Consider the following 25,845-nt stretch of genomic DNA (forward strand, 5'->3'; position numbering starts at 1 on the left):
TTGTTGGTGTGGAAAATCAAGCATGTCAACCCTCACTTGCACTCTAAAGTGGTACAATTAAGAAACAGATTTACTGTTTCATCTGCTGTATGTAAATGCTAGGCATAAATGTATATAAGTAAAAATATTTAGGCTCCATGGCTATCTGATGGCTCAAGATATGGCTCCTGACTGGTTTTCCTGAGAGTTCTGCTTTAAATCAGTTTTCACACTCAAATCCCCAACTCAGGAGTTTTTAAAAGTTTGGAAGCTCGATGGGCAGTTGTTGGAGAAATTAGCAAAGTAGATTAGTCTGTAGATCATGATCCTAGATTTCAATCTCAGCTGAGGCAGGAGTGCCTATGATTTGGTCTTGGTTCTAAAATGGGGGTGTCTGCTGTTCCCTGATCCGTACACAGTCTACATAATAGTATTCTGAATATCTGTAAGGAGTGTGTGGCAATTATGTGCTTTACAGCTGTTCAGAATGTACACCATTGTATGTGTGGATCTAACTCTGTTGAAATCCCTATTAAGATTTTTGCAGTTTTGGAATGCATTCTATCAACATGTATTGAAATATGCCAAAGAGACATCCAAGAATGGGATCAAATGTAAAAGAGCTAACTAGGGCATATAAAATTTCTAGGCATGCATGTATTTGTATTGCCAAGCCTGCTGCCAAAGTTGAGGCTAGATAATTAACCATATAGCGCTGTTTAATACAGTAATGTGAATTGTTCTTGGCATCTTGGAGAAACTGAAGACATATATTCTGTATTATCCTTTAGTGGAAACACTACCAAAATTATAACCATGCTGTGACATTCCAGGCTGTTGCACAGCTCAGTCTATAGCATAGTTTGCTGCCAAGCAGGCATGCTGAGTTCAGTGTGATTCGCTCTCAGGTAAATGGGCATAATATTGCAGCTTCAATTGGAGGCTGAAGATTATAGGCTTCATCAGTGGTTCTTGTAGTACTAGTAAATCTCACCCAGTAAAGAAGCAAGCTGCTTGAGGCTCCTCAGGAGTAACTAAGACAAAAGAAAAATGACTCATTTAAACCTAGTTTTTTCTCTCCCAGAAATGGAAGCAGAGGAACTATTATTGGTAGCTATTTAAATAACCCTTCTGTTCTGAAGAATGCCTTAAATTAGATACCTGGAGAAAGGCACAATGCTATGAAGACTGCACATACTGCACTTTCTCTCCCCTGCTGCCTCCCCCCTCCCCCACCAGCATTAAAGAACCAGAAACCCTTTGAGGGTATGAGAAAGAATGGGGGAACTAGTTGTAGCACCATAAGTGGGAGAAGCAATGCAAGTGTGTGAGTGTGAGTGACTGACCAACCTTAGGATCATTATTTGCAGTGCTGAACTAAAATATGCAAATTAGTTGCAGCTCTCTGGGTTTCTGGTATACTGAACAAATTGTCCAATCCCTGGCTCATCTGTGCATAATTATACTAGTGCAAAGGAGAATAGTATGATGAGAATAACAGTGAACTGTGATAACTCATTAGCTTTTCTTTTTGTGACAGATGATGAATAAGGTATTTGGAGGTACAGTACACAAAAAAGACGTTCGAGAAGATGGAGTCTTCAGTATTACTCTGGATAACACATGCTCACTGTTCAGGTATGCAGATACGTTTGTCAGAACAGAACCCAGTGTTGGGGGGATGAATTGGGGATTCTTGGAGATAAGATAAGGAGCAGTTTTAAAAACTGAAATTTAATGTGTCAGATTTTCAAATGATTTAAAAAATATTGTCACAAAATCTTTTGCATAATTACGTGACTGTCATCAACTTAAAACAATTAGTCCTCATTTCAGTGTTTGTTCGTTGCATCTGCCATTCATTTTCTCCATAAGACTACCTTTGTAGTCATTCCTGGGCTGTGGAGTGTGCTCCGTATAGAAGTCCAAGGCTTATGATCATTAGCAACCTTTCAAAGAGTCCTAAAAACACACTTTTTTTTTTAGCCTGGCCTTCAGTGACTTTTAAATAGTTTTAATTTTTAATTTTGTTAATGAGTTGTTGATTTTTTTTAAATTCATCAGAACTGCCTAGAGCCATCTAGGTTAGTTGGGTTAAAAAGGTATTAAATGGGTAACAAATGGCAGCTTTTTTCCATTTCCCTATTCTTATCTCCCACGCCCACCTCCGCGGGTCCTGCTATGCTCCCTCAACGTGGCAGAGGGTGGTGTTCCTGGGAGGGATGAGCGAAGTACGCCAGGAGGTATACTCCAGTAGGGTCACCCAAAGTGTGAAGGTCATCCCAGCTGCCCTGCTAAAGTAAGGCGCCTATATTGGGCAGCCGTGATATTGTAAGAACGGTAACTTTAGTGACAGTGACAAAGGCATCATTTTATACTGTGCAGAAAAAGGCAATGGTAAACCACTCCTGTATTTTACCAAGAAAACCACAGGGACAGACAAGATAGAATGATTGTTGATGTAATGCCAGATGATGGGCCCTTCAGGTTGGATGGTAACCAACATGCTACTGAGGAAGAGCTGAGGATCTCTGAGTATCGATGGTGTTTATGATGCGTTGAAGCTAAAGCCTTTTGGACTTCTAGTGGCTGATGTTGTCGTGAGAGAAAAGAAAATCTGAAGCTGCAAAGACAGAATTACAATGGGAACGTGAAACGTAAGAAGCATGAATATGGGGAAGCTTGACACAGTGAAAGATGAAATGAATCGACTACAGATTGACACCTGGGGCATCAGTGAATTAAAATAGACTGGAATGGGACACTTTCAGTCAGAAAATAATGCTGTTTACTATTTAGGACACGAAAAACAAAGAAGGGACGGTCTTGCTTTCATAGTCAGGAAGGATATAGCGATGACAGTACTTGGGTACAATGTGATCTGTAACCAGCTAATGTCAATTAGACTTTGTGAACAACCCTTTAACATGACAGTTCTTCAAGTCTATGCCCCAACAACTGATGCAGAAGAAGAGGAAGTGGATGAGTTTTATGCTCAAGTCCAGTCTGAAATTGACAGAACATGCAAGCAAGATGTGCTGCTGGTGGTTGGAGACTGGAATGCAAAAGTTGGAAATGGTAAGGAGGAAAACACAGTTGGACTGTATGGACTAGGAAACAGAAACGAAGCAGGAGAACGACTTCTTAGTTTCTGCCAATCCAATGATCTCTTCATTGCTAACACATTCTTCAAACAACTGAAGCGGCACCTATACACATGGACATCACCAGATGGAGTACACAGAAATGAAACTTTATTGGTGCAACGAGGTGGAAGAGCTCAGTTATAACAGCAAAGACGTGGCCAGGGTCCAATTGTGGAACAGATCACAAACTGCTCATGTGCAAGTTCCAAGTCAAGCTAAAGCAGAAAAACAAAGCTATTCAGCCAGCTTCCATGATATGATCTTGAGAATGTACCCACCATTTTCTAGGAGAACATCAGGAACCTCTTTGAAGTTCTGAACCTCATTGATAGGGAACCAGAGGAACTGTGGAATGAAATCAAAGAAGGATGAATGTGAAAAGAGACTGCCAAAGATCAAGAAACAGAAGAAAGCAAAATGGATGTCAGAACAGACGGTGGAAATTGCCAAGAAGAGGAGAGAAGTCAAAGTCAAGAAAAAGACCTTAGGAAGAAACCTAATAGGGAATTTCAGAAAATTGTTAGAAGTGACAAGGAGCAGTACTACAATGATATGTTTCCGGGCAAAATACAAAGTGCTAGTTATTAAATTTAAAGCCATGAACAACTTGGGTCTGGGGCTACCTTAGAGAGCACCTTCTTCTGTATGATCTCCATCGCATGTTGAGGTCATCTGGAGAGGTCCATTTCCAGTTACCATTGGTATGTCTGGTGGTGACTCTGAACCAGGCTTTCTCTGTAGCTGCTCCTGGCCTATGGAATGCACTCCTGGCAGATATCTTCAGTTTAGGCTTGTAGATATCCTCAACAGGCTCACTGTTGGCCTTTAAGAGAGCCCTAAAACCTTGCTTGTTTGCCCTGGCCTTCCAAGGTTTTAAAATTGTGTTTTTAAATTGGTTTTAAATGGATTTGAATTGTTTTAAAATTATGTTTATATTTTAAGCAGTGTGTTTTAAATGGTGTTTGTTTTAATGTCCTTTTAAACTTGTGTACTGCCCAGAGCCTTTGGATGGCACGGTCTATAAATGTAATAAAGCAAGATAGGAAAAGTATGGATGCTTTTGAACTTTGGTGCTGGAGAAGACTTTTGAGGATACCATGGACAACCAGGAAAACAAACAAATGGATCATAGAACAAAGCAATTCAAAATTTTTACTAGAACCACAAATGACCAGGCTCAAACTATCATACTTCAGACACATTATGCGAAGACCCAGCTCCCTGGAGAAGTCCATAATGCTGGGCAAAGTTGAAGGAAAGAGAAGAAGGGGACAATCAGCAGCAAAGTGGATGGACTCTGGATTACAACAGCAATGAATGCACCACTGAAAGACCTTAAGGACCAAATTGAAGACAGATCATCCTGGAGAGAATCTATCTATGTGGTCGCTAAGAGTCGACACCAACTTGACGGGACTTAATCAATCAATCAAATTCTTATTCAGAACAGGGAATTTTTCATAGTATGGCAGTGCAGTGCTTAAAAAAAAAAGAATCCATTTATCTTCCCCACACTCTACTTAAGAGTTTGAATTTAAGACATGTCAGAGTGCCTTATTCCACGCCACCAATGTCCTTGGTCAGGACTGCACAATTCTTATCCTCCAGTTGTTTTTAGACTACATCTTCCATCATCCCCAGCCACAATGGCCAATAGTCAGGGAATATGGGAATTGTAACCTAACATCTACAGTATGCCAAAGATCTGTAGCCCTGCCCTAGATCAATGCAGCATCCAAAGCATAATGGGAATAAAATCATGACAGCTGCCAAAAGGTGTTTTGCCACCCTTTCAGTTTTAGATGATTAAAAAAAAAAATAGTAGGAAAGCCCCCCTTGTTCTGCTGTACTACAAGATGAGTGCCCTCTGCTGCTTCCCTCCTCCGAGTTCTGAAAAAGGCACGAATGGCATACATAACATTTGTTCTATTGAGACCCTTCTATTTGTCCGGGGGGGGGGATGAAAAATGGAGTTCAAGGGAACTATTTGGTTCACTTCCTCCCATTTTGTTCTGAAACGCTTGTTCTCATGTTCCTACTTAGGGGGCTTCAGAAGGAAGAGATTGTGCTCCTCACTCATGGAGATAGTGTTGATAAAGTAGCAGATGGATTCAAAGTTGTTGCGCAATCTGGAAATGTTATAGCAGGTATGTAGTTTCCACACTGTTAGCATTTAACTTGATCATAGAGAACCTGTCAACCAGGAAATAGAACAGATGTGCAAAAATGTATATTGTACATGTATAACTCTAAACAAGTCTCATCTTGGATTCCAGACAAAATACTATTTTGTAAACATGCGTGTGCATGATTCAGTTGAAGCAGACTGTGTTATGGTTATTTGAATGTTCAGCAGTAGATTACAAGGAGTTAGATGGTTTTAAGTGTGTTTTAAATGTTATAAAGAGGAAGCACACGTGTTGTGCTTTCTGCAAGATGGTTGCATCCAAGATGGCTCTTTAAAAAGTTAGGTGTGTGTCCAAGCCATATAATGTATTTGGAATTTGAGTTTTCCATTTTCGATGCTCTTGATCACATGTTCAATTTCAGGTTTTTTGCGTGGTTCTAAAAGACTGACTCAAAAGATGTGTTGGAAAACACGGAATTGAATTTTGTTTCTGAGTTTTTAGAAAACTTCACCTCTTCACAAGTTAGTGAGGGATTATAGACAGTTGCAAACTTTTAGAAAAACTGCTTACCGTTTGCTGCGTTATTGTCCAATAAACACACCCCAGATACTAACAAATTTGATAGTGCTTCAGTAGCTTGCTAATTTAAATCAAAGAGCTTCTGTATAGTTTATGCATACATAGTTTTATTAATCATTGAATATTTAAAGAGTGTGGATCTATGTGGCATTATTTCATTTACTATATGTATAAATTACTGTTGTGTCACATATTCTATGCGTGTGCTTTTCCTATTTTATGTTTATATAAGTTCTCTGTGCTTTACACGATTGGGCTTTGCGCCTGCACAGAGACTACATCGGAAACTCTCCAAGCTGATATCTCCCTCAAGGGTTTTTGGCAGGAGCCCTGCCTCCTCCGTTGATATGTGCCTGTGTCTGCTTTCCCTTCAGTCTTTCTGAGCTGTACCCCTCATAATTTCTTTATTCCCTTTTCTCCTTTCTCTCTCACTCTCTTTACTTTACTTAATTTAGTGTACTTCCACGTTTTGCATTTTAGTTTCTTTCACGCCAACGCATCCCACTTCCCGGGGCAGTCGGGGGAATCACCATATCTTGGTGTATGCCCCTCAAAGTCACATTCAAGAAGCGCTCACGGTGCAGAACCACACTGCCCTCCACAGATGGACCTGCGACCTGTTTTGGTTTGGCAAGGCCCATATTGTGGGCATGTGACCACACTGCTTGAAATTTACCAAACAGGCGTGCAAGAACAGAGTCTCCAGATAGGCCACCTCCAGCCTAAGAGGCAAGATGCCTCTAAATACCAGTTGCGGGGGAGCAATAGCAAGAGAGAGGGCCTGCCATCACCTATTGCCTGTGGAATTCTCAGAGGCATCTGGTAGGCCACTGTGAAACAGGATGCTGGACTGGATGGGTCTTGGGTCTGATCCAGCAGGACAGTTCTTATTATTGCACTGTTGGTTATAGGAGCAGGTATTATGATCCTCACAAACCGATACGAACCCTGCTGCTACAATGCAGTGCTTGGCGGAGGAGACTCCAGGGAACTCTTGGACTGCATCCTCAGGTTTGCCCCTGACACTGGTCATCTTTCTGATTGCCATAGTCTCCACTGTGGACTCCCAGTTCCATCCTGTTCCTCTTCTTTAGAGCCTATGGCTCCAATAGCTTCCACGTCAACACAAGACACCTCAGTACCATCAGCTTTGGCTGCCACACTCACAAAAGAAAAGGATACTAGACACATCAGTCCCGACTACGCAGGGCACCATATTCAAGAAGAAAAAGAGAAAGTGATTTTGCCCCTTGGGCTCGGAGACCTTGCCTGATCCCGCACGCACAGCGGGCACCACTCTTCTGAAAATCCCCCCAAAGTGGCCACAACTGGAAGACCTCATGGCTCCATCTAAACAAAAGAAGAAAAAGCTTGCACACTCAATGCAAACCACTCCAGCCAAGCAGTCTCTGTCGTTCACACCAAGAGTTGCTTCCTCTGGACCTCTCTGCCTCCAGAGAGCTACCCTTTGGAACCAGACTCTCCCAGATTGGTGCATCCAGTCCCGGATTTCCAATCTGATATGGAGGGTTGTCTACAACCCATCCTCGGGGATTCACAGCCCAACAGTTGCTCTGAACTTGAGGAACTTTCCCTAGAGGAGACCTGCTGCGAACAGGAAGAAGTCAACTCGGAACTGAAGAGCTGGGGCTCTGAACTCAAGGAACTTAGTCCAGAACTGAGACACAAATCTTACCATCGATCCCATTCCACCTATCCTGGGCCAGACTATTACCCAGATCCTAGACTGGGTTAATATCAAGAACAATATTACAGAAATTGGGACAGACACACAGACTACAGATGCTACCATGACATGGGCCTGTACTAACATTGTTATGAACCCAAGCAAGGAAGATATGACCGAGACTGGTACAAGTCCACATATTGGTACTGAGAGCTGTACCCAAATCAACAAAGACAACCTCATCTGGACCACTAGGGTTCCCAGTAGAGACTAACACCTCGCTCGAGATCACCGGCCTGGCATCTAGCGAATACATTACAGGATCCCAGGAAACCACCATAACAGCTTCCAGGGAACGCATCGTTCCTACAGAGACAAGCGGCAGTCCCACAATCGAACCCAACGCTGACAACTCAGCGGCCTTGAATACCACAGCCATCAGTTACAAAGTCATCAGGTCAAAAGAGGCATCCCCTGTTGTTGGCCCTGAAATCACTCGGACCACAACAACCGCAACTGAACACTCAGCCTGACCAGAGTGAGGGTGGCTCCAGTGTGGAGCAGGACTTGAGTGCAAGGAAGTCAAGGTACAATCCACCCATTTAGCATTACCCAACAATCTGCTGGTTGACCCCAAGCCAGGCTCTCCTTCAGAGGATTATAAATTTTATCCCAATTACATCTCCAGGATGGTGGCCTCCCTGGGAGTCCAGTTAACACAACAAAATAAGAGTGTACTAGACCCACTTTTCAGTCTCTCATCCCCCAATTTCCCTGTCTATAAATACTGCACTCATGGAAATGGCAAAAATGTGTTGGCACAGCCAACCAAGAGAACTGAAAGAGACCAAGAGACACTACCCAATTCTCACCTTCTGATTGCTCCTTTTGAGGCCAAAGATTCACCCATTATGGCAAAAGGCAAACTTACAACACACAGAGGACTTCAGTGCCGAAACACAAGCCATCTACCCCCTTCTCTCCAAAAACAATGACTGCAGTATTTCGAACGTATAGCAACCCAAATACTCCCATTCCTACATGCATGGGGAAACATTACTTCCGATTTGTGAGTCCTCACCATCTATATATTTAATTCTCTTGGGACATGCATGCCCAGAATTTGGCGGCGGAACTCTCGCAACATGCTGCGAGAGTTCCGGCAGAGTGAGGAGAAGAGGGGGAAGCTGGCCGGCGGTGGGGAGAGAAATGTGGCGTCGGGCTGCGGTGGGGGGGGGGGGGAGAAGGGGGGGAGAGAAAGAAGGTGGCGACAGCGGGCAGGGGGGAGAGAAAAGCAGCGGCGGTGGGAGGGCAAAGCTGTGGCGGCAGGCAGACGGGAGGGATCGGCGGCGGTGCCCTTCTTGGCCACCTGGTGCCCTTCTTGGCCACCTGGTGCGGCTCTGTGGGGGGGGAGGAGCGCCGGAGAGCGTGGGGCCAGAGGGAAGGGAAAGAGAGGAGAGACTGGGGCAGGAGGAAGAGGTAGGGGGAGACAGCCGGCCCCAAAGCACCGCACAGGTGGCCTGTGCTGAGTCGGCTAGCAAGTATTTACTACGCACTGGAGTTTTCCTGTACACCCCCTGTATCCCTACCCTCCACCACCACCACCACCACCCCTACCCACATCTTGAGGGAAGAAGTCGTCTCCCTACTGGAGAAGGATGCCATAGAACAGGTACCAGAGATGGCAGGTGACGATTTCTTATCTCCCTATTTTGCCATCTGCAAAAACGATGGGGACCTTCAGCACGTTCTAGACATCAGAGACCTGAACCATTGAATCATCTACAAACGTTTCCGGATCATCATGGGTACCAACCATCCTTGCCCTTCAGAAAACAATGTGATTTGCCTCATTAGACCTCCAAGATTCATACTACCACCTATCTATCTGGCCTCTACATTGAAAATATCTCAAAGTGTTGGGATGGAGACATTGGAGGTACTGTGTTGGAGTGGCTCCGTTCCTTTCTTGAGGGGAGGGTCCAGAAGGTGGTGCTGGGGGACTACTGCTTGGCCCCGTGGCCATTGGTCTGTGGGGTCCCTCAGGGTTCGGTCTTGTCCCCCATGCTGTTTAACATCTACATGAAGCCACTGGGAGAGGTCATCCTGAGACTTGGACTGAGTTGTCAGCAATATGCAGATTACACTCAGCTCTATCTCTCCTTGTCACCTGATCCTAGGGAGGCGGTGGATGTCCTGAGTCGGGGACTGGAGGTCGTGATGGGTTGGATTTGGGCTAGTAAACTGGGAATGAATCCGGACAAGATGGAGGTACTGTTGGTCAGTAGGAGAGCCAATCGGGATGAGGTGATTCTACCTGTTGTAAATGGGATTGTACTCCCCTTGAAGGAGCAGGTATGCAGCTTGGCGGTATTACTGGACCCAGCTTTGCTTTTGGAGGTTCAGGTGGAGGCAGTGGCCAGGGGTGCCTTTGCACAGCTTCGGCTGGTGCGCCAGCTGTGTCTCTTAAGAAGGCAGATCTGGCCACAGTTACCCATGCCTTAGTCACGTCACGGCTGGATTATTGTAATGCGCTCTACATGGGGCTGCCCTTGAAGAATACCCGGAAACTGCAGCTTGTACAAAATGCGGCAGCTAGGGTTCTATCTGGAGCTGCCCGATGTGATCATATCACACCTATTTTGAAAGAGCTGCACTGGCTACCAGTGTGTTTCCGGGTCCAATTCAAGGTGCTATTTTTGACCTTTAAAGACCTTAACAGTTTGGGCCCAGGATACCTGAGGGACCACCTGCTCCCAAGGGTTGCTGCCCACATCACGAGATCGTCTGAGGGGGCTCTGCTCCGGGTGCCGACAATGAGGGAGGCTTGGTTGCTATGCAGGCGGGACAGGGCCTTCTCTGTTGCTGCCCCCAGACTTTGGAATGCTCTCGCAGTGGCCATTCGCTCCTCGGACTCCATCACCGCTTGTTAAATCTTGGCCTTTTATCCAGGCCTTTACATGATTGTTATTGTATATGATTTATTGCTGCTTCTGTGTGTTTTTACCCATGTACAGTTTTTATGTTTGTATATTATATATTTTAAATCAGACTTGTTTTTATATTTTTAACTTAATACTTTTAACTGTCATTTTTATTATGTTTTTTACCTGTTGTAAACCACCTTGGGATTGTTTTTAATGAAAGGTGGTATATAAATTTAACAATAAAAATAAATAAATATCAATTCAAATCCCTACCCTTCGGCATGACTTCCACCATCAGGTGTTGGCCTTCCTTTAACAAAAGGACATCGAAATATTTTCGTCTTTGGACGACTGGCTGATAGTTGGAAATACCCTGCAGGGGGTGTACAGGAAAACTTCAGATACAGGGGGTGTACAGGAAAACTGAAACAGCCCTTGTTACCACCTATTCGCTTGCCTGGGTCTCTGGAGCAATTACAAAACATCCAACTTCACACACAGCGCCTATGTGAATAGAGTTCATAGGACTCCTGTTCCACTCTACTCATGCCGAGATCTACCTGCCACAAAGAAGGATCCAGACCATATCTTCCCCAGCCAGCAGAGTGGCTCAAGAACACCATCAACAGGCCCGGATAATCCAACAACTGCTAGGCTATACCCACGACCCATGTCGTTCCTTACGTACACCTACAATCCCTGATCATCCTCCACTGGTTTCTCTATCACTTCAACCCACAAAATGACTCGATTTGCTGCGACACTGTCCGCCAATCAGCATACTGGTGGACACAGAGTCACCATTTGACTGTAGGAACCCCATTCCATTCCCTATTGCCCCAACATGTCTTGACTGTGTAACTCCCTACCACCCCGTTGTCTCGGACCAGAAGTACTCGGCTCACGTGCACGTTGGGTGGGTGCGCGTGCATGCACACCGGGTACTTCCAGTCAGTTCATGTTTGAGGTAATGGGCCTTTTAAAGTGCAGTGCTGGCAGGGGAAATGCAGTGAGAGAGGTAAGAGCACCCTTCCCTGGCCTTAAAGGTGTCCCCCCCCCCACCTTCGAACCAGCCGAACTGCCGGTCTTTCAAACTTGTTCAGCGGCCCCTAAAAGGGCCTTCAAACAGGTCTGTGCACATCCCTGATGATGATGATGATCATCATCATCATCAGGAAATGGCATTCACTCCCTAAATGCCTGCCTACAGGCAGTATTGGGCTGGATGGCGGATAACAAATTGAAGCTGAATCCAAGCAAGATGGAGGTGCCCATTGTGGGGGAGTTGAACTTGAGGGATGAGTTAGATCTTTCTGTGCTGGATGGGGTTACACTCCCCCAGATGGAACAGGTACACAGCTTGGGAGTGCTCTTGGATCCAGGCCTCACCCTGGTATTTCAGGTGGAGGCAATGGCCAGGAGTGCTTTCTATCAACTTCGGCTGACTTGACAGCTGCGTACATTTCTTGAAGAGAATGGTCTCAAAACAGTGTTGCATCAGCTGGTAATCTCCAGGATTGACTAGTGAAATGTGCTCTATGTGGGGCTGCCTTTGTATGTTGTTCGAAAACTTCAGTTAGTTCAAAAGGTGGCAGCCCGACTGGTCTCTGGGGTAGTCCAGAGACACCATATCATGCCTGTTTTAAAACTGTTGCACTGGCTGCTGATATGTTTCTGGGCAAAATACAAAGTGCTGGCAAAATACCAAGTGTTTTGTAGCCCTGACCGGCTTGGGTCTGGGCTACCTTAGAGAGCTCCTTTTTCTGTATGATCCCCATGGCATGCATCTGGGGAGGTCCATGTCCATGACCTCCCCATGCATCTGGGGCGGTCCATGTCCAGTTACTACCGATATGTCTAGTAGCGACTTGGAACTGGGCCTTCTCTGTAGCTGCTCCTGGCCTATAAGAACAGCCCTGCTGGATCAGGCCCAAGGCCCATCTAGTCCAGCATCCTGTTTCGCACAGTGGCCCACCAGATGCCGCCAGAAGCCACAGGCAGGAGTTGAGGGCATCCCCTCTCTCCTTCTGTTACTCCCCTGCAACTGGTACTCAGAGGCATCCTGCCTTTGAGGCTGGAGGTGGCCCACAGCCCTCCAACTAGTAGCCGTTGATAGACCTCTCCTCCATGAAGTTATCCAAACCCTTCTTAAAGCCATCCAGGTCGTTGACTATCACCACATCTTGTGGCAGAGAATTCCACAAGTGTATTATGTGTTTTGTGAAAAAGTACATCCGTTTGTTGGTCCTAGATTTCCTGGCAATCAATTTCATGGAGTGACCCCTGGTTCTAGTGTTATGGGAGAGAGAGAAGAATTTCTCTCTGTCCACTTTCTCCACATCATGCATGATTTTATAGACCTCTATCTTGTCTCACCACAGTCTTTTTTCTAAACTAAAAAGCCCCAGGTGTTGTAGCCTTGCCTCATAAGAAAGGTGCTCTAGGCCCCTGATCATCTTGGTTGCCCTCTTCTGCACCTTTTCCAGTTCTACAATGTCCTTTTTTAGATGTGGTGGCCAGAATTGTACTCAGTATTCCAAGTGTGGATGCACCATAGTTTTGTATAAGGGCATTATAATATGAACAGTTTTTAATTTTCAATCCCCTTCCTAACGATCCCTAGCATGGAATTGAGTCAACATTGAGTTGACATTGAGTCAACACTTTCAACGAGCTGTGCACCATGACCCCAAGATCCCTCTCCTGGTCAGTCACCGACAGCTCAGATCCCATCAGCGTATACATGAAGTTGGGGTTTTTCGTCCCAGTGTGCATCACCTTACACTTGCCAACATTGAACCGCATTTGCCACTTTGTCTCCCACTCCCCCAGTTTAGAGAGATCCTGGAGCTCCTCACATTCCGTTTTGGATTTCACTACCCGAAAGAGTTTGGTATCATCTGCAAATTTGGCCAGCTTGCTGCTTACCCCTATTTCTAGATCATTTATGAATACATTAAAAAGCACCAGTCCCAGTACAGCTCCCCAAGGGACCCCACTTCTTACTTTCCTCCATTGTGGAAACTCTCAATTTATACCTATCCTCTGTTTCCTGTCTTTCAACCAGTTCGCAATCCACACATGTATAGAATGCACTCCCGGCAGATATCCGCAGTTTAGGCTCACTGTGCCCTTTAAGAGAGCCCTGAAAACTTGCTTGTTTGGCCTGACGTTCCCAGGTTTTGAAATAGTTTTTTGGCATCTTAATTGGTTTTAAATGGTTTTGAATTGTGTTAAAATTGTTTTAAGCAGTATGTTTTGGATGGTGTTTTATGTCTTAAAAAACTTCTTGTGCACTGCCCAGAGTTTTTGGATGGGGCGGTCTATAAATCTAATAAATAGACACATTTCAAACTGGCTTTTGGGCAAGTTATGGGGTGGAGCCTCCTTTGGTCGGCCTGTTGGAATCTCCAAAGGGGAATTGACAAAGAGAGTGTGACACGGTCACTCCTTTTGGATCTCTCTGAGGCTTTCGATACTATTGTCCATGGTGTCCTTCTGGGTCGCCTGCGGGGACTGGTTGTAGGAGGCAATGCTTTGCAGTGGTTCTGCTCACATATCTTGGGCAGATTTCAGAAGGTGTTACTTGGAAACGGCTGCTCTTCAAAGTGAAAGTTTTAATATGGTATTTCTCAGGGCTACATTTTGTCTCCAATGGTTTTTAACATCTACATGAAACCGCTGGGAGAAGTCATCAGGGGATTTGGTGCAGGGTGTTATCAGTACGCTGGTGACACCCAAATCTACTTCTCCATGTCAGCTTCATCAGGCAGCTGCTTAACTTCTTTAAACGCTTGCCTTGAGGCAGTAATGGGCTGGATGAGAGATTGCGATTGAATACGAACAAGACGGAAGTACTCACTGTAGGAAGCTGTAGTTTGGGAAATGGGATAGATCTGCCTGTTCTGGTTGGGGTTACACTTCCCTAGAAGGAACTGTTCGCAGTTTGGGAGTACCTCTAAATTCAATCCTCTCTCTGAAACGTCAGGTGAAGGCAGTGGCCAGCATTGCTTTCTATCAGCTTCAACTGGTTCACCAACTGCGCCCTTTCCTGAAACTGAGTGACCTTAAGAAAGTGGTGCACATGCTGGCAATCTCCGGGCTTGACTACTTCAATGCACTCTCTGTGGGGCTGCCTTTGCATGTAGTCCAGAAGCTGCAATTGGTGCAGAATGCTGCTGCCAGATTGGTCTCTGGGACATCCCGTAGAGACCACATTACTCAGATTCTAAAATTTCTATACTGGTTACCAATAGGTTTCTGGGAAAAATACAGAGTGCTGGTTATTTCCTATAAAGCCCTTAATGGCTTGTGCCCACAGTATTTGACAACGCCGCCTTCGTTCTGAACCCTGCTGCTTAGATCTTCAGGGGAGGTTTGTATGAGGGTGCCACCAGCTGTCTGGTGGCGACTCAAAGGCATGCCTTCTCTGTAGTTGCCCCAGTACTGTGGAATGCACTTCCTGCTGAGATTAGAGCTGCTTCATCCCTGTTGGTTTTTAGGAAACAAAGACACACCTTTTCAGCCAAACTTTTTAGTTGGTATTTTAATGGATATCAGATGGATGGAAGGAAATCAGATTTTTATATTTTAACTGTTAAATTCTTGGTTTGTTTTATGTTGTAAACCGCCTAGAGACTTCGGTTGTGGCTGGCATAAAAATTTATTAAATAATGAATAACCTTGAGGCGTGATTATCAGCTTGGAGAGTTTCCGATGTGGTCTCTGCACAGGCGCAAAGCCCAATTGTGTAAGAGCACAGAAGACCACTAGAAGTGCTAAAGTTACAGGCAAGCTACCTGTTACTTGAGATTTGTTTTGAATATGCAATATTTAACTTTTTAAAAAAACTTTGAAAGACTTGATTTAACTTTCAGTAAAGCTGCATGTATTTAAATTTTCACATTTTGTAGAAATCTTAAGGATAGTTTTAAATTTTAAGCAAGTTTGGAGTGACACTTTCCAGTGTCATAGAAAAGGGATAATCAACATACATTGTTATAATGAAGTTCTGCTTATGGTAGCAATCACTCATGGAAGTGCTTTCTTAGGAGTGTTCAATAGAACCTTACACTCAAAAAATAAGTCTTATCCAGAGATTTTGTTCAGCATGTGCCAGCTCATTCTGCTCATGTGGCAGCTGTTCTGCTTCATTGCCTCAGATGGAATAGATTTTAAGCCTTGCATAGTTCAGTTCCTTGTTCTTGTACATTTGCATGCAGAATGTGCAAGCAGTTGTTTCTCTTTAGTACATGGATGGCCGTTTGACTCCAGGCCCATACACACGTGGACAAATGTGTTGGTACTCCTCCACAAAAAAGGAAGAACCCACAATTGTCTCTGAAATAATTTGAAACTGACAAAAGTAATTGGCACCCATCGTTTATTCCGCATTTAACAAAAATCAGACTTTGCTTTCGAGTTTTGATGCAACAGAATATTTCAAATAACACAAATGAAAATGGCATGGACAAAAATGATGGGACCCCTAACCTAATATTTTGTTGCACAATCTTAGAGGCAATCACTGCAAACAAGTGATTCCTGTAGCTCTCAATGAGACCTCTGCACCTGTCAACAGGTAGTTTGGCCCACTCTTCCTGAGCAAACTGCTCCAGCTGTGTCAGGTTTGAAGGGGGCCTTCTCCAAACTGCATGTTTCAGTTCTTTCCATAGATGTTTGATAGGATTCAAATCAGGCCTCATAGAAGGCCACTTCAGAATAGTCCACTGTTTTGTTCTTAGCCATTCTTGGGTGCTTTTAGTTGTGTGTTTTGGGTCATTATCCTGTTGGAGGATCCATGACCTGTGACTGAGACAGAGCTTTCTGACACTGGGCAGTAAGTTTCGCTCCAGAATGTCTTGATAGTCTTGAGATTTCATTGTTCCCTGCACAGACTCAAGGCACCCCGTGCCAGACGCAGCAAAGCAGCCCCCAAATATAACTGAGCCTCTTCCATGTTTCACAGTAGGTATGGTGATCTTTTCTGTAAAAGCTTCATTTTTTTCGTCTGTGGACATAGAGCTGATGTGACTTGTCAAAAAGCTCCAGTTTTGTCTCATCTGTCCAAAGGACATTCTCCCAGAAGCACTGTAGCCTGTCAGTATGCATTTTAGCAAATTGCAGTCTGGCTTTTTAATGTTTTTCTTTCAACAGTGTAGTCCTCCTGGGTCTTCTTCCATTGAGTCCACTGTCACTCAAAAAGTGACGGATGGTGCGATCAGACACTGATGGACCTTGACCTTGGAGTTCAGCTTGTATCTCTTTGGAAGTTGTCCTTGGCTTTTTGTCTGCTATTCTCACTATCCTTCTACCTATTCTGGGGTCGATTTTCCTCTTGCGGCTGCGTCCACGGAGGTTGGCTACAGTCCCATGGACCTTGAACTTCTTAATAATATTTGCAACGGTTGTCACAGGAACATCAAACTGCTTGGAGATGGTCTTATAGCCTTTGCCTTTAACATGCTTGTCTATAATTTTCTTTCTGATCTCCTCAAGACAACTCTCTCCTTTGCTTTCTCTGGTCCATGTTCATTGTGGGACACACGATGATACCAAACAGCAGAGTGACTACTTTTCTCCATTTCAGTAGGCTGAATGACTGATTGCACGATTGGAGACATGTGTGATACTAATTAAAGAAAACAGCTAATTTGAAAGATAACTCTAATCCAGTTATCTATGATCTTTTCCAGGGGTACCAACAAATGTGTCCAGGCCACTTTAGAATATCTTTGTAGAATAAGCAATACTTTATCTCTTTTCACACTTGCTTTGCTTTACTCGATGACCTATCAAAGGCATGCAGGTATACATGAGACAATTGCTTTTCACTTAATCGCTTTTCAGGAGGCATAAAACACTCTTTCAGTGAGCTGTAAGGGTGTAAGGGTACCAACAAATTTTTCCATGTGTGTATCTCTGACATGAGGAAATGAAACAAATAAGGTGTTCTGGAACACAAAGGTATAACAGTTTGCCATCTTAACGTAAAGAATTACTTGGGCTAGCTTCATCTGATCCTCTTGGCTTGTTTCTGGTAGGGAATGTTTTGATAAGAGTAGTGTGCTTAGGGCTTGTCAGACACAAAATCTAACAGTACTCTCATCAATACCTTATTCTATACATCTGTTATTTCTGTATGATGAAACTTAATCTTTTTTCATACTGATGTAATCTTTTTTGTGTTAATATTCTCCAAGCTATAGCAAATGAATCTAAAAAACTGTACGGTGCACAATTCCATCCTGAAGTTAGCCTTACAGTGAATGGAAAAGCAATGCTGAAAAACTTCCTCTATGATATTGCTGGGTGCAGCGGCACCTTCACAGTTCAAAACAGAGAATTGGAGTGCATTCAAGATATCAAAGAGAAAGTAGGGTCTTCAAAAGTCCTGGTAAGGGTTGAAAGTTTGATCGTCTGTCATTCTTATTAGGGACAGCATGTGATATCACTTGTTCTAGCATATGTTCTTTTTTAAAAAGGGGAATGCTTTCCTATCTTCTTGTGTTAACATAAGTTGGCTGACATCCCGACTAATGAAGCAAGTGCATTTCAAAGGACAGTTTGGATGTTCCAGGAGCCCTCGTGAAACTCCTCCCGTCCTGAAGCCCTTAGAGTGCCGAGCACTCCCCACACCCAGAAGGGAATACAACATTGGGAATACAACATTGGGAATACAACATTGGGAATACAACATTGGGAATACAACATTGGGAATGTATTCGGGAATACAATGATTGGGGATACATTGCTCACCCTTAGCGACGTGTTTATGATCTTGTTGAATCCTTCCAGAGTAAAGGAGACGTGCTGTACTCTAAGGACTCCAGCGCGACAGCATACACTCAAGGAGATTGAGGAGTTGTAAGAGGTGCATCTGCTTTGTTAGTTGTGATATTAGTTGTTCTTTTTAAAAAGAGGAATGCTCTTCTACCTTCTTCCTCAGTGATTTCAGTGCTTTGTTACTTGGTTGTGGTAACAAACAATGAAAATTAGTTAAGCAAACGGAATGCAGTGTTGAGATTATGACACTCCTGTATTTACTAAGTGCATTTAATGCTTTCCCTCTCTCTTTCAATTCTTTCAGGTTTTACTTAGCGGAGGTGTGGACTCAACAGTCTGTACTGCTTTACTGAACCGTGCTTTAAACCAAGACCAGGTGATAGCAGTGCACATAGATAACGGATTCATGCGCAAGAGAGAAAGTCAATCTGTGGAGGAGGCACTCAAGAAATTGGGGATTCAAGTCAAAGGTACTACATTAATCCTTTTTATATTAATCTAAGCTTTGTAAAATCACTAACTTCACTAACTCTCCCAAGGAGCTTCATAAAATGCATTTCTGCATTTGTTTCATGACATTAAAAACTAGAGTAAACTCAAGTGGACACTTGATTTCACGCTTGTTATCTGGTCACCTAACCCAAGAAATAGGGTTCCTTTTAACCCTTGGGGATTATTCTCCTTTTTTAAGTGTTCTGAAACTTTAAATAGTCTGCTGTCCAGTGATTACCAACCAAGGTTGTTCTTAGCATGATATTAAAAGCTACAGTACCACCCCTCATCACTTGAGAGATTCCCTTTCTGTCACTAATTCCTGGAAGTTCCTTAAGAAATCAAATCTGTTTCTCCTTTCACATTCCTCTTCAGAACCAACCTCTCCTGTGAAATTTTGATTTAGCCCTTATCCCTGGCTGCAATGATCTTAAGTGCATGTAAATTTATTTGTGTCCCCTATTAATCCTGCCCTCCCTGCTCCCCCTTCTGCGTTGTCATCTCTTGTGCCATGTTTAAATTTACTGTAAGATCTTCAAAATTGGGATCTGTCTATTAGTTATGTTACTGCAAAAAGTGCCAAGAACACAAATACTAATGTCTGACATGATGTGCAGCATCCAAAGGCTGCCCCAACACTGTTTGGAAGGACTGGTTGTGAATAGGGAATCAAGTAAAAAATGCATTGCAGCTTCTGCAGTTGCCGCTTCAAAATAGCTTTTGAAGCTTCAAAATAGCATTGGGGCTGTGTTTGAAGTCTGCAGCAGCCCCGGAGTGGACCATTTGAGAGGCTGCATGTCATGTCAGCCCTGTAGTTTGTAATGGCCTGTTGCGGTGCTTACTTAATATTTTTTAATCTATAAAGAAGTGAATATAAGAACTTGTGTAATGTAATTTTTCTTCTTGCACTATATTTCCAAATTCTTTGTGCTTAGTACCCAGTGTTAACTGAATTTTTAGTAAGTAAGGCTTATAAATATTCAAGACAATAAAGGAAAGGTTTTGATCACTGAAGGGGAAAAGAGGTGTTTTGATTTAGAATTAATTTTCCGGTTCCAGATTCTGAATGTGGGTGAGAAAATGCCAGTGTGTGTTGGCTTTGAAATCATTTTGGAAACTTTCTTTCAACAAAAAAATTATTGTATGCTATACAGTGGTAAATGCAGCTCATTCATTCTACAATGGCACCACAACTCTGCCTATCTCTGAAGAAGACAGAACTCCACGAAAAAGGATCAGTAAAACACTGAATATGACTACAAGTCCTGAGGAAAAAAGAAAAATTATCGGCGACACCTTTGTGAAGGTACCTGTTTTGACATTTTCAGATGAAATGTTTAACATGCTCCTCCTCTAGACTTCACGAAGAGGATATTACATTGTGACTCTTTTTAATGTTTCATAGTCACCAGTTCTGTTGTTATACCACTAGCCTATTGGTTGAAATGGACATTTTAGTTTCAAATCCAAGTTTCTACATGCAGCTTTAAAAGCTTTTCTACTAATGCAGCAATTCAGCACTTTTGGATGCATCCCTGTTGTATGACCTAAACATTACCACTGCATGACCTAAACACTACCACTGTGATTTTAAACCCCAGTAGACGGAATTGCTTATGAGAACCATGGTTACCCACTCCATTCTGTGATTTGTACAGCCTCCCTAAACAGAACCATTTTGGGCTTCCTGGTATTTAATCTTTCTGTCGTCATTGTCTGCCTTAACAGCAGCCTGTATCATGCTGCCACACAGAGATGGTACGGTAGTTAGGGACATAGGAAGCTGCCATATACTGAGTCAGACCGTAGGTCCATCTAGCTCAGTATTGTCTTCACGGACTGGCAGCGGCTACTCCAAGGTTGCAGGCTGGAATCTCTCTCAACCCTGTCTTGGAGAAGCCAGAAAAGGAACTTGAAACCTTCTGCTCTTCCCAGAGCGGCTCCATCCCCTAGGGGAATATCTGACAGTGCTCACACTTCTAGTCCCCCCTTCATATGCAACCAGGGTGGACCCTGCTTAGCTAAGGGGATACCTGAGGGACTGCCTGCTCCCAAGGGTTACTGCCCACTTGACGAGGTCATCTGAGGGAGCTCTGCTCCAGGTGCAGACAATGAGGGAGGCTTGGTTGTTGTGTATGTGGGACAGGGCCATCTCTGTTGCTGCCCCCAGACTCTGGAATGCTCCCCTGGTTGCTACTCGCGCCTCGGCCTCCGTCACAGCTTTTAGAAAGAATGTAAAATCTTGGCTTTTTGCCCAGACATTTATTTGAGTCTCTGCTGCTGCTCTTTGTACTCTGTATTGCTTTTATGCTTTTGTTTTAAATTTTTAATCAGATTTGTTTTATATTTTTCACTTAATATTGTAATTGTGTTTTTCTTACCATCTTGTTTTTAAATTTTGCTGTAAACCGCCTTGGGATTGTTTTAATGAAAGGTGATATATAAATTTAATAATCAATCAATAAAGTAAGTCATGCTTGCTACCACCAGTCCAGCTCTCTTCTTCATAAACCCGTATTGGCTTCCCTGTGTGCACAGCTTCTCTAAATAGATGAAACAAAAGATGCACTTGAGTAAAACCCACCATTTTGTCCAGCAGAGGTCACTCACCATCCACTCCGTTGTGTAAGCTTAACACAACCCTGTTAGGTTAGTCAGTAGTAGTTAAAGGGTATTAGGCATGTTTCTAAGCCTGAGTCCAATTCTCCTTATTTCTCAAATTTCTATGATAGGAATGCTTCTATAATTTAGAAAGAGCTTTGTATTTCAGCTGCAACACATTCTTCAAATAGATGTACTGCCAACTTAGCTAAAACTCATGAACAAATGAATGTTGACAGTGATATGAAAAAGGTGATAGAAGGACGGTGGAAAAAACAGTGCTAAGCATGAATCCATAATAGTGTCAAATTTTCCCCTCAGAAAAAGCATACTTCTGTAGTACAATTTCTGGAGCAAAAAATGAACAAAACTATACTACAGTGCTGAGTAGAAACATGGAGAGTGTAACAAAATCCATAGCTTTGATGAATTTGGTGGAATTTGTTTGGCAAAAGGGGGAAGTATGAATGGCGAATCAGATCAGATTTTCTCTTTCTAAACTGGCAGGTGCATTTTAGTATATATGTCCCATACCATGTAGAAAGCTGCAATTGATAACGACTTTGAAGCTTGCAATTGGTAATAAAGTTTTGGGACTTGATTTATAGAGAAGTATTTTCTCCACCCCACCCCATCCCTCTCTCTCTCTCTCTCTCATTCTTTTTTCTCACTCCTGTAGATTGCAAATGAGGTTATTGGAGAAATGAACCTGAAACCAGAAGAAGTCTTCCTTGCTCAGGGAACATTAAGGCCTGACCTCATTGAAAGTGCTTCTGTTGTTGCTAGCGGCAAAGCTGAAGTAATCAAGACTCACCACAATGACACAGAACTCATTCGAAAGTTGAGGGAAGAGGTAAAGAGACTTTTGCATTAATTTTTCAGGTTAGCTCAAAGGACAATGCAGGATGTGCTGCATTTAACTTCTAACTGTATATGTAGGGTTGATCGTTTTGGAACGTATGTACAAATAATAGTTCTTTAAATCAGTGGTGCGCTCATGTACAAAGAGAGAAAAAGTCGCTGTGGGTCTGTATACAGCCATACCTTATCCAGAATAAATACCAGGGCTCTTCTGAAGGACAACTTCAGATTCATTCGGAGTTATACACCAGAATTTGTTCCCTGCTAGGCAGCAGGAAGCCAAAACAATTAAGCAGCATTAATTTTATGAAATGTATATAAGACTGCATGACAAAAGTTACTAAGCCTCCATACCAGGTTCTCTGAATCACTTCATTATTGTCTTGGCACCTGTGCTATTTTGCCGGGGTGGCGGAGGCAAGGCTTAAATCCTAGCTTGAGCAGTGGTGTAGCATTAAGAATTGATTTTCTCATTAGTTGGATGTAACCTGAAAGAGAGGTGCTGAATGCAAGCCGCACTGTTCCCCTTTGCAGGGCAAAGTAATAGAACCACTGAAAGACTTCCATAAAGACGAAGTAAGAGTGCTTGGGAGAGAGCTGGGTCTGCCTGAAGAGCTGGTCTCAAGACATCCATTCCCAGGTACAAAATTAATGAAACTCACTAAGAGTCAGTGTCTGGTGGTGGTAGGAGCAGTACTCCAAGAACTAAACTCCTATGCTCTGTTTGGTGAAGTGGCTGTGAATCAGGAAGTCCTAAATTCAAGTTGTGCTTCAACTACGAATTCGCCCGCTTGCTGGCCTCAGGCAAACAGCTGTCTCTTGGCCTTGTTCCCCTCATCTGTAATTTGGAGAGGACTGTAACTTAGTGCTAGAGCACATACTTTGCATACTAAAGGTGCCAGGTTCAATCTCCAGCATTTCCAGACAGTGATGGGAAGGATTCCTGTCTCAATCCCTAGAGAGCTGCTGCTGGGCAGTGTGGACATTACTGAGCTGGGTGGACCAGTGGTGTGACTTGGTATAAGGCCACTTCCTTCTGTAATTAGTAGAGATCATCGCAACCAACCTTCTGGGGTGCTTGTCAAGATAAAGGATATGACACTTTGGGGCCATGAGCTCCTTCTGTTCACAGAAAGAGAGTTGTGCTCATGGAAGGTCCTTTGGACAGTACAGCTTTCCTTCTATTCAAAGAGCTCCTCGCTATGAAGTGCCACAGAACAAAAGATTGTGCTAAACCCTATGTAGTGCTGCTGTTTTTAGAAAGTATCTAATTCATGGCAATTGAAAGAGATGGGTGGGATTCCAGAGAGTTCTGTTCACACATAGAAGGCACATCTACTTGTGCAAGTGGGGGGACTTTGATATCCATCGATGTTGCCTTCAGCTGCAATGTGCGCACACACACATTGCACACACACACACACAGCCGTACTAGAGGCTCTCTGGAGCAAAATGGGAAAAACTGGATATATGGAGTAGGTAAGGAAGTTGCATGTGGAGGTGGGGGCAGAGGTGGATGTACACAGCCCTTCTTCTAGTGACTCTTCATAATAAGAGTATTCCTGGTACTCTACGATTGTAAGTCAATAAGGCAGAAATCACTAGCATTGTGACTGTGCTTTGGAGCATCCAAGGTGAAATAATTCTCGCCACCTCTGTGGAACTGCGTGGAGGTGGCCACTCTCAATGTGCCCATCTCGGTGCTGTACTGTGCACTTCTGATTAGGGACGTACAACACGTTTTGACTCTAAATCAGCCATTTCATGTGTTTCGAGCACAAAACAAAACACCCTTTAAATAAAGAGCTTGTTTTGAGCACCATTTTGGAGGCTTGTTTTCCCTTTGGTTTTCTAGCTCTGGCTTTCTAGCTCTGGCTTTCGATTGGCTCATGATCCTATAGGGGTTTGGGGGAAAGGTTAAAAATTTGTTTAAAATTGCCTGCTTGCCTATTTCTTTTGTGCATTGGGTGGTAGGTAGCACCCATCATGCCCTACTACGCAGCCCACTTTGGTGTCCCTGGGAGCTATCCATGGGGAACAATGGGGGTGTGATTGAGTTTCCCCATTGTTCCCTATGGCCCAAACACTTGAAACATCCGCACAACCTGTTCGACCGCTGTTCTGACAAAACGTTTTGGCCATCTGCAGTTTTGTTTCGAGCTAGAACCAGAATGCAAAATACATTTCATGCACATCCCTACTTCTGATGCAGGTGAGATCTCCTGTATAGGAAGCAGAGTCCCGAACTGCCCCAACAATGCTGGGGTAGTGTGCACAGAAAGTACTTGGAGGGATAGTTTTTCTAAGCTCTGTGAGGACTATGCCTTCCAGTGCTCCCCACAAACCTCTTTCTGAGCCCACTGTGCTGGCCCAGCTATCACTGGGAAAGTACAAGGCTCTGCTTCCTATAAAGTAGTTGTTGACCCCCCGCTTCCCCACCACCCCTAGAAGTGCATGGTACTGTGCAGAGATGGACGCATTGGAAGCCACTGCCTCTGCCCAGTTCCAAAGGGGCATTGTGCAGTGTTCCCTGTAATAGGGATTTCCAGATGTTGCTGGCTACAACTCCCATTATTCCCAGCTGCAGTGGCATTTGGCTGGGGATGATGGAAGTTTTAGTGAGCACCTGGGAATCCCTGTTAGGGGGAACAGTGGTGGTGTGGATTTGGCTTCAGACCCTCAAAGGTACAGCTGTTACTAGCACTTCAAAGTGCCCAGCTCTCTCTATATATTTGCAATCTCTCTGTTAAGCTAGTTCGAGACAAATGGCAGAGTGACCAAATGCTCGTAATTGTGATCACTTAGCATTGCTGAAACGTAAGTGATCATTTTGGCTACGGTTATATAGGGCTCTTCCAATATTGCGTTTCAGGTCCTGGCCTTGCAATTAGAGTAATATGTGCTGAAGAACCATATGTTTGCAAAGATTTCCCTGAAACCAACAACATTTTGAAGATCATAGCAGACTTTTCTGCAAGTGTTAAAAAGGTAATTAATATTACTAGAACTGAAGGATATAAACTTCCAGTTGTGAATCATGATAAACTGCTCTTACAGATGTGACAGAATTATCCTTTATTTCAGTTGTTTAAGTAACTTGCATTCATATTTTGTCCATTCTTGCGTTCTAGAATAAAGTTTCGTTTCCTGGTTTTGCCACCTTGTCATACTAGTTGCCACCCTCCTTAAGCCTTCACTATTTACTGAGGTTTACTCTGGAAGTATCTTCTCCAGTGCTTGCCCCACCCCAGTTTTCATCTTGGTTCCTTAGTTTCTATCCTTTGTTTTGCAAAAGCTTCAAAACGACCTCTTTAATGTGCAAAAACAGGATGTTAAAATAAACTTACAGACATGTAAGCAAAGCAAACATTTTGGTGTTAAACACTATTATCAGTGCTCTTCTTTGCATACTAGCTGGTAACATTTTAAGCCTTAAACGACAAATATGTATATACCGCTTTTCAACAAAAGTTCCCAAAGCAGTTTACATAGATATAAATAAAATAAAATAAAATTTGCCCCCTGTCCCCAAAGGGCTTTCAGTCTAAAAAAGAAACATAAGTTAGACATTGGCAACAGCCACTGGAGGGATGCTGTGCTGGGGATGGATCGGGCCAGTTGCTCTCCCCCTGCTAAATAAAGATAATCATTTTTAAAAT

At 43.5% G+C, this 25,845-nt stretch overlaps 1 protein-coding gene across 2 annotated transcripts in view; it reads left to right on the forward strand.

Annotated features, from left to right (window-relative positions):
- GMPS (guanine monophosphate synthase) overlaps nt 1-25,845 on the forward strand; it is a 66,025-nt gene that overhangs the window by 31,825 nt on the left and 8,355 nt on the right. For both annotated transcript variants that reach the window (XM_053308858.1, XM_053308859.1), the window contains exons 4-11: nt 1,520-1,617; nt 5,169-5,272; nt 17,650-17,843; nt 18,537-18,702; nt 19,879-20,030; nt 22,005-22,178; nt 22,721-22,826; nt 25,059-25,174. In XM_053308858.1, the coding sequence (XP_053164833.1) occupies nt 1,520-1,617; nt 5,169-5,272; nt 17,650-17,843; nt 18,537-18,702; nt 19,879-20,030; nt 22,005-22,178; nt 22,721-22,826; nt 25,059-25,174 (1,110 nt within the window). The remainder of the gene's footprint in view (nt 1-1,519; nt 1,618-5,168; nt 5,273-17,649; nt 17,844-18,536; nt 18,703-19,878; nt 20,031-22,004; nt 22,179-22,720; nt 22,827-25,058; nt 25,175-25,845) is intronic.

The sequence above is a fragment of the Hemicordylus capensis genome, chromosome 3 (genome assembly GCF_027244095.1).
Source record: "Hemicordylus capensis ecotype Gifberg chromosome 3, rHemCap1.1.pri, whole genome shotgun sequence".
In the NCBI taxonomy this organism is placed as follows: Eukaryota; Metazoa; Chordata; class Lepidosauria; order Squamata; family Cordylidae; genus Hemicordylus; species Hemicordylus capensis.